The sequence below is a fragment of the Colletotrichum godetiae genome (assembly GCF_030913485.1).
Source record: "Colletotrichum godetiae strain CBS 193.32 chromosome Unknown BDP55scaffold_6, whole genome shotgun sequence".
Lineage (NCBI taxonomy): Eukaryota > Fungi > Ascomycota > Sordariomycetes > Glomerellales > Glomerellaceae > Colletotrichum > Colletotrichum godetiae.
Genome location: NW_026851254.1, coordinates 1,057,442 through 1,071,772, shown reverse-complemented (window position 1 = coordinate 1,071,772; position 14,331 = coordinate 1,057,442). Strand labels below are relative to the sequence as shown.

Here is a 14,331-nt window from a genome sequence, read left to right as displayed (position 1 = left end):
ATCTGATGAGGCTGCTTTCAAGTGAACAGTCTGTGACAATCTGTAGCTCTCTGCTAAAGAAGTATGTTAGTGATGCACAACTTACGTCCGTGCCACGTCTTAGCCTTCACTGCATATTGTGCTTTGCCTCAGAGAATCCGTCACACACTCTCAGCGTTCCTTTCCGAAACCTTATCTGAGTTCGCAAATGACCGGTGGCCGAACAGCCCACACTCGGGCAAACTGTTGATCGAACCGAAACCCTGATACAAGGGTCCACGGCAGAGCGAAAACTCGGCATTGGTGTCGTACATCATGTCGACGGTCGCTCTGAGCTCCGGGGAGGACCCAAGTCAAATGCTTGGTGCCTGGAAAACAAGCTGGATGCTCGAGTGAATGTTTGACCTTTATCAGTTGACAGCTCAGGGTTATCGGAATGCGAAGGCGGCCGAAAACCTTCTCATGTTACATGGCTGGTCTTTTTTATTTTTCCCCTTAATGTCTTTTCCTTTTTTCTTGTTTTTCTTATTAGCTACTTCACCGGGTAGATGCTCAGGCAGGCTCAATCAGCCCATTTACCTTTCTAGGCAGTTACAACAAAACTGGAAGTGTCAAATTCGGCGATTCATGTTAGGTAAGTAGGCCAAACCGAAGGCTCCGCCGGGTTGGGTGGTTTCGACTCCTACCAAAATAGTCTCAACTCTATTCCTAGTCTAGAACCTGAAAACTTAGTGTCGGCCCAGTAGGCAGATACCTAGAGATAAGTCCCTTCCCCTTCTTGTCCAGACTCTGAACTGCCAACCCCACAGTCAGGGCATAACCATCAAAGGCGCTTCTCGCTCTTCCCCATGTCGCGAGTTTCACTTCCTCAACTCGTCTGAAATTTGAAGCCCTTCTTCCTCCTCTCCAACCAACCTAAACTCTTCCATGCCCGTCTCCAGCATTCCCGAACCCCGCGAATCTCTTCAGCCAAATGCCTCCCGCTCAGTTGGTTCTTTTGCCGTGCCGAGGGTCGTGTAAATGCCGACGATAAACACAACGTTTCCTGGACCGGACGACCATGTTCCACTCCTTTGACAGCCGCCGCAGTTCCTCAGGCTCGCGCGCGTGCTCCCCAAAACCCTCACGGAAGGTTAACCGCTCATGCCAGGAATGCACGAGACGCAAAGTCAAGTGCGACGGTGGACATCCCTGTGCAAGCTGCCAGTACTACAAAGTTGCAGACTCGTGCGAGTACAGGCAGCGGAGCAGACGACATGTCGTCAGCAGAAGGTACACACACGGCGTTGTCCTGCGTCAAAATCCGGTGCTTCTTTTGATTTTGTTTTTTAGTCTAATGGCGCAGGGTCACCAAGGCTGATATCTACCCCAGTACTCTTGAAAAGACCACAGAGCAACTCCGGGCCCAGTCCAGTGTGCTGCAGGAACTCTTTTCTGGAGTTCCCGTGGACGACCTGGTAGGCAAGAATCGAGCAGAGTTGCTCGCCCTGCTGCCGCGAGAGTCTCTCATTGATGTACGATTCACCGCTCCACAAGCCGATCCGTCACCGGTTAGTATTCCAGCTGCCGACAAGGATGACGAGGTTGATGGCTATGATGGTTTGACACAGAATTCTGAGAATGGAGAGGCTGCAGACGACAGATACTTTGAGGAGCCCACTCAAGAGCCGGCAACCCTGGGCTTTGGCGACGATATCAACGCCATTAGTCTCGCAACAGACCAACACCGCCACCCTTTTCTCGGTGTGACATCCATGAGTGCCGTTCTCGAGGCGATATTTCGTCTCTGTCCTGCCGCCAAAGAACACACTGCTCGGAGAGCAAAGACGTGGAACGTTCTCCATTGCCCATCCCACCTGCTTCCGTCTTTGTCTCTCGTCAGCACGAACGCAGGCTTGAATCATCTGCGGGAACAGCGCTATATCGACTTTTACTTTGACCACATCCATTCAATAAACCCGATTCTCCATGAAGACGATTTCAGACGCGAACTAGCCGCAGGGATACGTCTCGATGGCTCTTGGCTGGCCCTAGTCAATATGGTCTTCGCCTTGGGCTCCATCGCCTCCGGCAGCGACTTTCTCCACGTCCAATACTACAAACAGGCCCGCGCCCACCTCGACCTTGACTCCTTCGGCTCTGGCAACATGGAAAGCCTACAAGCTTTCTGCCTGCTCGGGGGCTACTACCTGCATTATCGAAACTCGCCAAACATGGCATATGCCGTCCTGGGCGCCGCTCACCGTGTCGCGATAGCCCTTGGACTACACCAGGAGCCCGCCCGCAGCCGCGCCAAGATCGTCACAAAACACGACACCAACATCTTACGCGCCGAAACGCGTAGGCGGACGTGGTGGAGCCTTTTCTGCCTCGACACGTGGGCGAGCCTGACCCTTGGCCGTCCAACATGTGGCCTATGGGATAGCAGTACCATGAACACCCTCTTACCCAAGCCCATGTTCTCCGATGACCACGTTGCAGCCTCGCTGCGAGCGAGCTGTCTGTTCTGCCACATCTGCCACAAGATCCAGCACCGTTTGGCACAGCCCGCGCGGTTATCCGCCCCCGAGGCCATCGCCTTTGACCGCGAGCTGGTGCAGTGGCACGATTCTCTCCCTGACTACTAAACATGTCCCCTGCCTGGGCTCCCAATAGGTTCATGGGTCAATACACTCACGGGTCTCCCGTTAGTCAGCAACATCCACTGTGTTTGGCCGTCTCAGCAGGGGCTGGGGCGGTGTCGTTGGGGACAAGATTTGGCACTCCTGGTGTGGCCTTCTCAATGGCATTTACTACATGTAGGTAGTCGTTTCCCCCCCTTGCCTCCCAACCTGTCCAAAGGCCCATGATGAGGCTCATTTGGAGGGCCTCGAAGCTCGTTTTGCGTTTGGTCCCGCGCTACTTCCTGCTGCCGATCTTGAGATTCGTGATTGTCTAGGAAATCGAAATCCTCTTGGGACTTGCAGTTGTCTGTAGTGTCGTGGTTGTGTCGAGAGAATCTGGCTTCCCGGTGTTTGAGAGATTCTCGCTCCATTCTTCTTTGCCTAATACCGAAAATTGGCAACCAGAACGGAATCGGTTGCATGAGTAGGTGATTGTTGATCGGCCAGACCTCCCAATAGTCGACCTTCGCACAATGAATTTATAGCCTCTGATTGCTGTCCAGATATGAAGACCGACCGACAATTCTTCTTGTGATGAGTAACACGCTTGAGGGGGAAGGTCGTTGAAAATGCATCGGTAGAGATATATGATGGTGGCCATCTTGTGATTGATTGTTGATCAGTGTTGAGACGGCCAAATACAGGAGGTGTTTTATGGACCCGTGAACCTATTGGGAGCCCCTACCTTCGGGCGGCCAGGGAACGTCGCGCTTCTGCAAAACTCTGTATACGCAGAGGTGAGTAGGCAGAATGGTGCATAAGCAGACATGCCTAAGCAGGACAATGCCCACGCTTACGTGCCTATGCAGAATCGTGCCCACGCAGTGATGCTCACGCTGAACCGTGCTCACGCAGACATACGTAAGCAGGACAGTGCCTAAGCTGATGTGCGGACGCGGAACCGTGCCCAAGCAAGCGTGCACTTGCAGAGGGTCTTGCGGGATATTAGATTGCCTTCGCCCGGGAGCCTCTCAACTTACGACGGAAGCGCCCTGGAGTGCCTAATTGAAAGCATCAATCAGATCAAGGATGGGAACCCTCCTCATTCAAAGGCGATTCCATTGCTGGGCGACCTGTGACACTGCGAAACATAACGACGCTTATAACGCAGCACTTGCCACGCAGGCCACTGTCGGGCTCTTTCTGCTTGTCGAATTTGAGCAAGGCAATTGCCAGCATCCCTCATTCCTCATCTCGCACGATCACCGACTTGTCGGAAACTACCAAGGATAGACAAGAGCCAAGGTGAAGAGATGGCAAAAAGCTGTTCATTCAATCACCATAGAGGGCGTATCGCTCGGCGTGAACTTCGGACCAACGAGTCATGGTTTCCAGCGAGGTGACCGCATCTCCCAAGTGGCACCGGGCAAATCCATAAATAGCGGGCGACTAAGTCTCGTACGTACCTTTATGGCCAGAACGGTGACAACTGCCACTTTTCGGTATGCTGCAACTGTTCTGTCGCAGCTACCGGTGTTCTAGTCTAGAATTCAGCTGCCAAGTACGTACAGTGACAATTGATGTAATTACCACTAGACCAGATGTGGCAGCGTTCTGTCTCAGCGAGCTTCAGCGTAGGCTATTAGCAAGGCGTCCGGACGTGACAACACCCGAGTGGTTTACGGGTAAGAGTCACTAAAGCCTCCGGGCCGCAGAAGCGCCCACCCGTTTCGAGGATCCCAGCACGGGATGCTTCGGCATGGGTCACTGGTAAGGCCCCAGGATGTGGAGCCTTCCAATAGTAGCATGGCCGGGCTGGGCGCTTCGGGGGTCCACAGACGGGACATCGTGGTCCGGATCCGATCCACCTACCAGTAATAATCGTCAAAGCATCCGTTTGCAGGGCAGCCAAAGCGCCCACCCCAGCTATTAGAGAGCTTCTCGCCTGTCACTAGTAAATTGAACGTAATCAATGTTGTCTTCAATTGCCGCTCCAAATCTTCCAAAGCGCCCGTCTTCGAAGCGCTCACAGCCCAGGCATGCTTCTGGTAGTCGAATCGGCTTCCCGTCGGCCCACGTAAACGTGAGCAGAGCCGGCGGCGGCGGATAGCTCCAGCTCAATCGGCGCTTTTTGTGCTGCTGTCACAAGGGCTCTGTCCTCGGTGCCCCTTCAAAGTGGTTCAGACGTAAGGATCACGAATTAGCATCGTGTCGCGTTGAAGACACGGGACAGAGATGTAAGGGGCAGTTCTGTAAACCTATCTATGCGTCAACACTACATACTCTGTGTGATCTAATTTAAGCCTGCCCTTCTGTCCCTTTAGCCATCCGTCTACGCTTTACCTTCTTCAATCGTCTTTGCTCGACCTGGCCTGATGTCCTGAGCGAAACGCCATGGGAAGTCTGCACATGCCGTCTGAACGCATCTAGTGTCGCAAAATTTGGGTCATCCTGGCATTGAGGATGGTTGCACCGAATGAGATTGCCACGTTGTACAGCACGCTCTCGTTCTACCAGATGCTGGTCGTCAAAGTGGTCATTTCTGACCGTTGGCCGGCAGTACTTGAATGTCCGTTCTTCTAGTGAAAGCCTGCAATCCCCAACACAATCAGGGCACTGATTCGGATCAAGGAGTAGTGGGAAGGGCTTGGGTTGAGGAGTCTCTTCGATGGTTGGCTTGGGTTGAGGATGGGTGCGGATGCGGTCTCGTCTGACCGTCTCTCTCTTGTCACAAAGTATGACCATCAGATCGATAGCCTCAATCCAAAGCTCCATGAGTTTGTCGTGAGAGCACTCGGCTGGTTGGTGGCAGAGGATGTGGGCCAGTCTGGTGCGCTCGGGAATCTGGAGGTTGATGTCCGGTTCAGTATACTCCTCGTCTTCTTCGCCGTTCGCTTGCCTCTCAATATCCCATGTTGGGCGGTTGTAGAAATGATATTCGCGATACTCTTTCACGACACTCTTGTCGCGTTGATCCCGCTTCGTGCGTATCTCCTCGGTTAGCCTGCGGATTTCGGCTTCGTTCTCTTCACCTTGCACTCGGTATTGACCACCCTTCAACTTCTGTCGCCGTTGCTCCAGCTCCAGAATTTCCGGATCGGGAGGCAAGTTCTCCCAGACCTCCTTGGGGACCATGTCTCTTGTTGCCCGGGGATCACGCGTGAGGCTGACATGCGCAAACACCTTATACATCTGCTCCTCGGTTTCCTCTTCTAGGAAGGTATTCTGGAGGTCGAACTGGACGTTCTCGTTGAGGTATGCGCCTTGAAACGTGGCAAACTTGGGATCGTGGCGCATCATCTGGTCGCGCACGGCATCAGACGCATTCCCTGGGGTCAAAGCTTTTAGTATTTGTAGTCCTCACAAATGCTGTTCACCTCAACCTACCATTTGCTGCATTTGCCGCCCCTCTTCTAGCGAACCGTGGCGTCCAGGCCTTCTCGAAACCTGCGTCAAGGCTCTGTCGGCTCATGTCGTCTCGTAATTTGGAATAGCTCATGGCCTCGTCAACGGCCAACGCACTGCCGCTGAGCTTTCGAAAGATCGGAACCTTGAGCATTGACTGCTTCCACCGTAAAGCCGTAGACTGGACTGGACCCCTGACCTCTGCTCTTAGTACCTGGGTTGCATCTGTCAGGCTTGCTGCGTCGAAAGCCTGGTCGTGGAGCGCTAGAGCGATGATGGTGCTGACGGCACAGAAGATGAACCTTCTTGCAGGCGTAAAGAAAAAGACAGTCCTGTCCATAGTCAGCATGAAAAGCACCAAAAACGATTGGAGCCGCGGCGCTACGCATACTCACGGTCTTGGCTTGTTGTCAGCTCCTTTGTGGTGGATGAACTTAACAGCCATTGCCGGTACGGCTCGTCCCGTTACTGGATGGCGAACAATCATCATGAGTATGTCCTCATAGCACAAGGCTTTCGGACGCCCCCGCCCAGCTGTTTCCTGTATCAACAATCTGTCGAGGAGAATGGAGTCTTTGTCCTGTGGTGGTTGGTCATCATAATCCACGTTCTCTGTGTCTTTGCCACACTCAAGATCAAGGGACTTGACGCCTTGGAGCTTGAAAATCTCATCCGTGCATCCGTCTTTGGGTTTTTTCCTTTCGGCATGCACGATCTCGGCAGGCCGCGCACCAGTGTAGCAGAGGAGCTGGTAGCAACCAGCCAGCTGAGTGCGCTGCCGTTCTGACGGGAAGATACCAGTATCATACGCAATGTTGAATGTCAAGATGGCCAGTAGGTTATCGGCCCCGAGGACTGGCTTCCCGTTGATGTTCGGTGCCCGGTATCCGAAGCGGGGGATCAGGACCGTGTTGTGGAACTAGCCCAGCCCATGTCAGCATCATTGTGGAACTGTCGGCTGCCGCAATTGGTAGATACCTTGTACAGCTCTTTGGCATCGTTCCTGTCCATGTAGCGACCGGCGACGGTGGTGTATAGCTGCTGAAACTGCCGGATATATACCTGCGTCGTACCCCAAGATTTGATTTTCCCTATCGACCACTCGCTGACCCGGAGAAAGAAACTCATCACTGTCTCGCGAGATACGTTTTCCAAGGCCGCTTGCCATTCACCGAGGTTCTGCTCTTGACAGTAACTGTTGTTGTAGAGGTCAGTCAACAAGCAAACAAGCATGAGATACACGCGGCGAACCGTTTCCATTTCCTGCATACCACCGCGATATTGATCTCGGTTTCGTCTGCATATCTCGGCTTGATGAAGTTGACATTCTTGAGCTGCTTGCGTAGGTCGGCGTGCTCCTCAGCCGAGAACGGCTTCGGCTGGTTCGCGATCCGACGTTGTGTTTCTTGGTCGGTAAACCGCTTCAAAAAGTCAACGGTTGCCTTTGTTTGTTGAGGGCGATAAGCCGCGAGCACCGGCTGGGACATGGCTGCGAGATGGTCGCTCGTCGCAGCGGCAGAAGAGGGGTCGTGAGCGTGTACTGAGGCGAGAGAAGACGACAAAAGACGGCAGGCACGACGCCGCTCTTTATGGTGGGAGGCGCGCCATGGCGTCAAGCAGAACCTGAACAGCCTGAGCAGCCAGAAATCGCTCCAACGGATGCCAGAAAGCGAGGGAGTTGGCAAGAACAAACAAGTGGTGGCATAAGCGACGGGCAGGGTAGAAGGGAAGGAGATGGAAGGCGCTTGGACAAAAATAGCAGGGTGGGGCGCACTGCCATGACCAGGTTGCGGGCGTTGGAGGCAGCAGGACGAAGTATTTAATACCTGGCAGTGTCCGCCCCTCGCCCGGATCCCTCACTGCTTGCGCCGCCTAAAACGGCGGCACTTCCCACCGAATGCGGCGGCCCTAGCAGCGACTTCTCGCTTTTAGTAGTAAATTTGTTTACTTTATTATATTACGACCTAATACGTATAGCGAAGCCAGGGTCCTACCCTATAGGACTACGGCGGCTATCATATTATATATATATAAATACGGACTTAGGAGGACTCCCCTTAAAATAAAAAAACTATAAATAAGTTACGTAATTATGATTATATAATAAAATAAGGAATAGATGTTTATAAATAAATAAGATAAATATTTATAAATAAATAAGACGGACGTTTATAAATAAATAGAATAAACGACCGTTTAGTAAATAATCGAATAATTATAAATAATATAGGATAAAAGATATATTTAGGATTAAGATTTATATATAATATAGACTTAAACCGGGCTTAAAGATAGACTTTTATAGCTTCTTTAGTTATTAATTTTATATTAAATTTTATGATTATTTTTAGCTATTTTTATTAAGAACCCTTTAATAAAATTATTATTAATTATTAAAGCTTTATTTTATAGCTTATAAAATATAACTTCCTTTAAAATTATCTAATAACCTTATTTATTATTATTTAGTCTTTATAGCCTAAATTTTTATAAACTTACCTTATTATGATTAGTTAGCCGTAATATTTTAATAGCTCTTATTTAATAAGTTTATTTTTTGAAAATTAATTAATAATAAAGAACGATATTTTTTTTTAATAATATATCCTTTATTATCTCTTTTTTTAAAGGAAAGTAGCTAGAGAACCTAGCTTAGGAACTAGCTATTATCGAGAATAATAAAATACCCGACGTTACTTATAACTTAGATAGGGATATAGTATTTAATAAGGATACCTATTTTTAAATAAAGTATATTGTCGATAAAAGTACTAAATATAATAAAGAATTAATTAAGCTTTTTAATAATAATACCGCTTACCTAGTTATTATTTAAAAGAAAAATAATAAAGATATTATATATATATAATCTATATTAGATAAAATAATAGCTACCTTAAAACTTAAAACCGATAAATCTAGTAACCTAATTTAGGAGGTTCGAACCTTTAAAGCCGCCGCTAATATTATTAAAACCCTTATAAATAGTTAAAAAAAACTCAAACTTAACGCTCTAATTACCTTTAACGGAATTATAGGAAGACTTAAAGGATTTTTAATCTAAATTAAAACTTATTAAACCTTTTATATTATAAACTTCCGAGGTAAAACCGAACGTATTATATATATAACTATTTTTTCATAAGGACGAGCCTTTAAGTAATTCGAACTTTATTAAAAAGACTTTTTTAATAATAATAGCTATCTTAAGAATTATAAAACCGAGATTATTATTATTTTCGGTAATATAATAGGCTTTTAAGCTACCTTTAAATTATTATTCTAAGACTTAGACGAAAAATAATAAGTAGAATACGATTTAATTAACCTTTAATAAACTAAGTCCGCTTTTTATTATATAGCTAAATTTAGAAAACTTTTAATATACCTCGATTTAACTAAAAAAACTTATATTTTTACCTTTTATTTTAGACTAAAGGACGAAGTTAAAGATAAATTAATTAAAATAGATTAACTTACTAAATTCCTACTTTATATAAAATAAACTATTTAAATTAATACTTAATTTTATAAATAGTATAAAGAGAAGAAAAATAATTAACGACCTTAAACTAATTTAGAAAGATATTATTAAATAAACTTCCTAAAATAAAAAGAACGTCCTAAAAATAATAACTATTAATAAAAACGATAACTAATATCCTATAGATAATATAATAACCTTATAGACTTTAGTATTATTATTAAAAGATCCTTTATAAAGGACTTTAGGTATTATAATTATAATAAACTAGGATATATAGCCCGAGACTATAAATAACCTAAGAGGCTTTAAGAAAAAGCTAAAATTATTAATATAGTTATTAAAGGTACTTTTAAAATAAATACCGAAATATCTTATAAGTAACTCTTATAGACCGGATACTTCGATAATAATTACCTTATTTATTAAAATAATAAGGAATTAACTAACTAATATTTAAAAAAACCTAAAACACTTATTATAATAAAAATCCAAAACGATAAAAAAAATACTAAAATTTTAATTATAATATAATAAGCCCTTAATACTAAACTCCTTTATAAGATTAGTAAATACCTAAAAGATATTATTAAGAACGGTAATATCGTCCTATTACTATTGAATATTCGACCTATTATAAAGAATAGTAAAATAGACTTTAAATAACTTAACGAAGTTATAATAATATCTAAAAACGAAAAAATAAAATCGTCCTATGATTCGGACTAATCTCGTAATATTATATAACGATATATTTAGGTAGAAGTTATTAATAAAGATATCTTTAAAGAAAATAATTCTAATTTTAAAAAAAACTAAGTTATAAAACGACTTAAGTAGAAAGAAATCTACCTATTATAAGATAATTAATTTGTCCTTTTTAAAAGGACGAATAACTATATTAGAAATATAGAGATACTATTAATAATTTAGAATAACCTTAAATTAACTCTAATTTATATATAATATAACGATATCTTTTAGGTAAAATACCTAATTAATAACTACTACTATTATTTCTATTAGAAAAATAATAATTAATATTACCTACGACGGTTTATTAATAAATTAATTTTTAAAGTTTATTTAAAAGTAGACCTACCTTTTTAGATTATAGATATAGGAAATAACGACGTTATTATTTTCTCCTTAGACCTGTACTACCCTATAGAGTACCTTAACGATATTAAAAAGGACTAAAATATATACTAATATAACAAATATAGAATCTATTTTATACCTAAATTATAAAAATAGCGATTCTTATAAAAGAAGATTTAGGAAGAATAATTAAGAACTAGCTCGTTTTAAGGAAACCCGGATAACTTTATTATTAGCTTATAGGACTATCTATATAACCGATATATTTTAAATACTTAAATTAATATTAAGGTATTTAAGAACTATAAATCGTTTTTTAAAGAAAGAAACCCTATTTGAGAAAAAGAAAACGATATTTAAAATATTATCGATATTTTATATTTTATTATGGAAGGATAGAGGCGAAAGGACTTAAGAGAAAATTATAAACGATTTATTTAAAAAAAAACGAGCGCCGGCTTTTAAATAATTAAAAAACTAAAAACACTAATTAAGTAAGGATAATAAAAAGCAAAATAAAGAATTAAGTCCTTTATAGTAGTTAATATAAATGACTTTAACTACTATATATTAAATATTTATATTTAAGGATATAAAATATGTACTATAATTAATAGCGGTACTTAAGCGAACTATATATTAACCTAAGTAGTAAGGAGATTTAGGATTAAATAAAAAATAAAAAGATTATTATACCCTTTTTATATATTCGAAAATAAACTGATTTAAAATAGTAATGAATATATATTTTAAGAGACTATGCCCTTCTAAATAAATATTAATAACTAAATAAAATAAATTATTTATAACGTTACGGAAATAAAAATAAACTAAGATATAATTCTAGAAATTATATAATTAAAAAAACATAATCTATAAATAAATTAGAATATAGGCTACCTTTAATAAATAGACCTAGTTATTAAATAACTTAAAAAAAAAAAGTTTAAATAAATTTTATACGATATTTAACGAACGAAAAAGACCTAAATACCTTGCTTATATTAAAAAAATAAAGCTAATTAAGATAATTACGTCCGGTATAAATAATTAGGGATTAAATTTATTTTAGATTATACTTAAAGAGTACCGGAAATATATAAAATTATTTATTTTAAAAGAAAAATCTATAGGACTTTTAGAATATAATAGTTAAGATATAGAAATCGAACTTAAAGAAAGGATATAGCCTTAATTTTATTTATTATATTTAATAAACAAACTAGAACGAAAAGAGTTTAATAAATATATCGATAAAAAATTAAAAAAAGGCTATATTAGATCTTCCTTATTTCTTACCGGTATATTACTTTTTTTTGTCCTTAAAAGAAAAAAGGGAAAATTAAGACCTATAATTAACTATAAAGGACTTAATTCGATTATTAAAAGAAACTATTACCCTTTACCCTTTATTACCGAATTTAGAGATCTATTATATAGAGCCTAATAGTTTATTAAAATAGATCTTAAAGAAGCCTTTAATTAAATATAAATTAAAAAAGGCGATAAATAGAAAATAATATTCCAAATACGTAAAGGATTTTTTAAATACCTAATTATACCTTTTAGATTTACTAATATACTTATTATATTTTAAATAATAGCAAACTACGTCCTTAAAAAATATATAGATATCTTTATTATTATCTATATTAACGATATACTTATTTTCTCCCCAGACCTTAAAATATATAAGGAATACGTTTATTAAATATTTTAGAAACTTTAAAATACTAAGCTTTATATTAAACCCGAGAAATACGAGTTCTATATCTAGAAGGTTAAATTTCTTAAATATAATATTATATTAAGATAAATATATATATAACTATTAAAAATAGAAGTAGTTAAGGACTAGCCTATACCCTAAAACGTTAAGGATATATAAGCCTTTTTAAAATTTATTAATTTCTATTAACGATTTTTTAAGAATTATACTAGTATAATTAAACCCCTTAATAACCTAATTAAAAAGAATACGCTATTTATTTAAAATTTAAATTATAAAAATTTTTTTATTAAAGTTAAGGATATAATTATTTCCGAACTAATAATTATGATTCCTAATCTAAAACGACCTTTCGAAATCGAGACCGATACCTCGGACTTTATTATAAGAGTAGTTTTAAGTTAATAAGATAAATAAGGAAAACTTTACCTTTATGCATTTTATTTAAAAGTATTTTATAAATTAAAGTTAAATTAGTAGATCTATAATAAGGAACTAATAGCTATAATCAAAATATTTTAAAAATAAAAACTATAATTATTAAGAACTAAGTATAAGGTTACGGTCTATACGGACTATAAAAACCTTATTAATTTTATAATAAATAAAAATCTAAATAAACGGTAAATTAAATAGACTGAATTCCTTTTAGAATTCAATTTTTAAATTATTTATTAGAAAGAATTAGAAAATAGTAAAGTAGATGCTCTTAGTAAAAGATTAGACTATAAAGTTACGGTCCCTAAAGAAATATAGGTTATCCTTAAATTTAATAATAAAAGCGACTTTATACCTATTACCAAACTCCTTATAATAATTAGGAAGGTCAATACTAGCACGATTAGAAAAATAACCCCTGAGCTTATTATAGAAATTTATAATATTAAGGTATACGGCTATTAAGGTATTATAAAGATATAGAAACGTATTAAATAATATTATAATAAATCTATTATACGAGTAGAAGTTACTAACGTAATTAAGGACTACAAAACTTATAGAAAAAATAAAAATAGCCCTTATAAGCCTTATAAAGAGCTATAATTATTACTAATACTAACAAAACTATAATAATTAATTTCTTAAGACTTTATTGTTAAATTCTTTAAATTTAAAAAACTATTTACGAATATATATTATGATAGTATTTTAATTATTATCGACCGATTTATTAAGTATGCCTATTTTATACCCTATAAGGAAGTAAATAATACCGAGGAACTAGTATATATATTCTTTAAAATAATAATCGTAAACTATAAACTATTAAATAAAATCGTTTTTAATAAAGATAAATTATTTACCGCTAAGTTTTAAAGATCTTTAATCTTATAATTCGGTACGGACTATAAACTATTAATATTATTTTATTTATAAACCGATAAATAAATAGAAAGAATTAATTAGATTTTTAAAATATATTTTCGTTATTATGTAAATTATTAATAAGATAATTAGGTAGAACTTCTATTAATAGCCTAGTTTATATATAATATAGTAATAAGCGAAAGTATAAAGGAATCCTTATTCTAGCTTAATATTAGTCACTAATTAACCGCCTATAGAGAACTATATAAAGGACCACTTATTATAAAGGTAATAATAAATGTAAAAAAACTTAAAAAGATCTAGGCTAAGGCTATAAAGGACCTCGAGTTTATATAAGAACGTATAAAGAAATATATTAATAAATTAAGGATTAAAGGACTAACTTTTAAAAAGAGAGATAACGCTTATTTTCTTGAATAAAATATTAAAATAAAGTAATTAAATAATAAGTTAAACTATAAAAAATTTAGACCTTTTAAAATTATTTAGAAAGTCTTAAATATTAATTATAAATTAAGACTCCCCGATATTATAAAATATTATTTAGTATTTTATATCTTACTTTTAAAATTAATACCTTAAAGCTTATATATAAACGACTATATTATTATAAAACTAAATTAACTAAAATATAAAGTTAAACGGATTATCGATTATAAAGTTAAGAATAAAATATAAGAATTCTTAATTAAATAGAAAAA

General features: G+C 38.8%; 3 protein-coding genes across 3 annotated transcripts; 1 reads left to right on the top strand and 2 right to left on the bottom strand.

Moving 5' to 3' along the window:
- The first annotated feature begins 687 nt into the window (after positions 1-687).
- BDP55DRAFT_348783 (fungal-specific transcription factor domain-containing protein) lies at positions 688-2,682 on the top strand. Its single transcript, XM_060566982.1, has 2 exons — positions 688-1,251; positions 1,352-2,682. Exons 1-2 carry the CDS (start codon positions 1,040-1,042, stop codon positions 2,604-2,606), a joined length of 1,467 nt encoding a protein of 488 aa, XP_060434107.1. The 5' UTR covers positions 688-1,039; the 3' UTR covers positions 2,607-2,682.
- Positions 2,683-4,699: 2,017 nt separating this feature from the next.
- Positions 4,700-6,539, bottom strand: BDP55DRAFT_650606 (uncharacterized protein). The gene is made up of 3 exons (XM_060573988.1): positions 6,383-6,539; positions 5,970-6,319; positions 4,700-5,911 (listed from the first exon to the last, which is right to left on the bottom strand). Exons 1-3 carry the CDS (start codon positions 6,475-6,477, stop codon positions 4,881-4,883), a joined length of 1,476 nt encoding a protein of 491 aa, XP_060434106.1. The 5' UTR covers positions 6,478-6,539; the 3' UTR covers positions 4,700-4,880.
- A 326-nt stretch (positions 6,540-6,865) lies between these two features.
- On the bottom strand, positions 6,866-7,729 carry BDP55DRAFT_650598 (uncharacterized protein; the record flags this gene model as incomplete). The annotated part of the gene is made up of 2 exons (XM_060573987.1): positions 6,866-7,182; positions 7,239-7,729. Coding segments are annotated over 2 exons (786 nt in total), but the record flags the coding sequence as incomplete, so codon positions are not given.
- Positions 7,730-14,331: the final 6,602 nt, after the last annotated feature.

What these genes read in the sequence shown, in the direction of transcription:
- BDP55DRAFT_650606 (XM_060573988.1), bottom strand. Translation starts at nt 6,477, where the DNA reads ATGATGATTGTTCGCCATCCAGTAACGGGACGAGCCGTACCGGCAATG. An exon ending in GCTGACAACAAGCCAAGACC is followed by an intron (nt 6,320 to 6,382) that starts GTGAGTATGCGT and finishes GACTATGGACAG; the next exon opens with GACTGTCTTTTTCTTTACGC. An exon ending in GGCGGCAAATGCAGCAAATG is followed by an intron (nt 5,912 to 5,969) that starts GTAGGTTGAGGT and finishes CTTTGACCCCAG; the next exon opens with GGAATGCGTCTGATGCCGTG.
- BDP55DRAFT_348783 (XM_060566982.1), top strand. Translation starts at nt 1,040, where the DNA reads ATGTTCCACTCCTTTGACAGCCGCCGCAGTTCCTCAGGCTCGCGCGCG. An exon ending in CGACATGTCGTCAGCAGAAG is followed by an intron (nt 1,252 to 1,351) that starts GTACACACACGG and finishes TATCTACCCCAG; the next exon opens with TACTCTTGAAAAGACCACAG.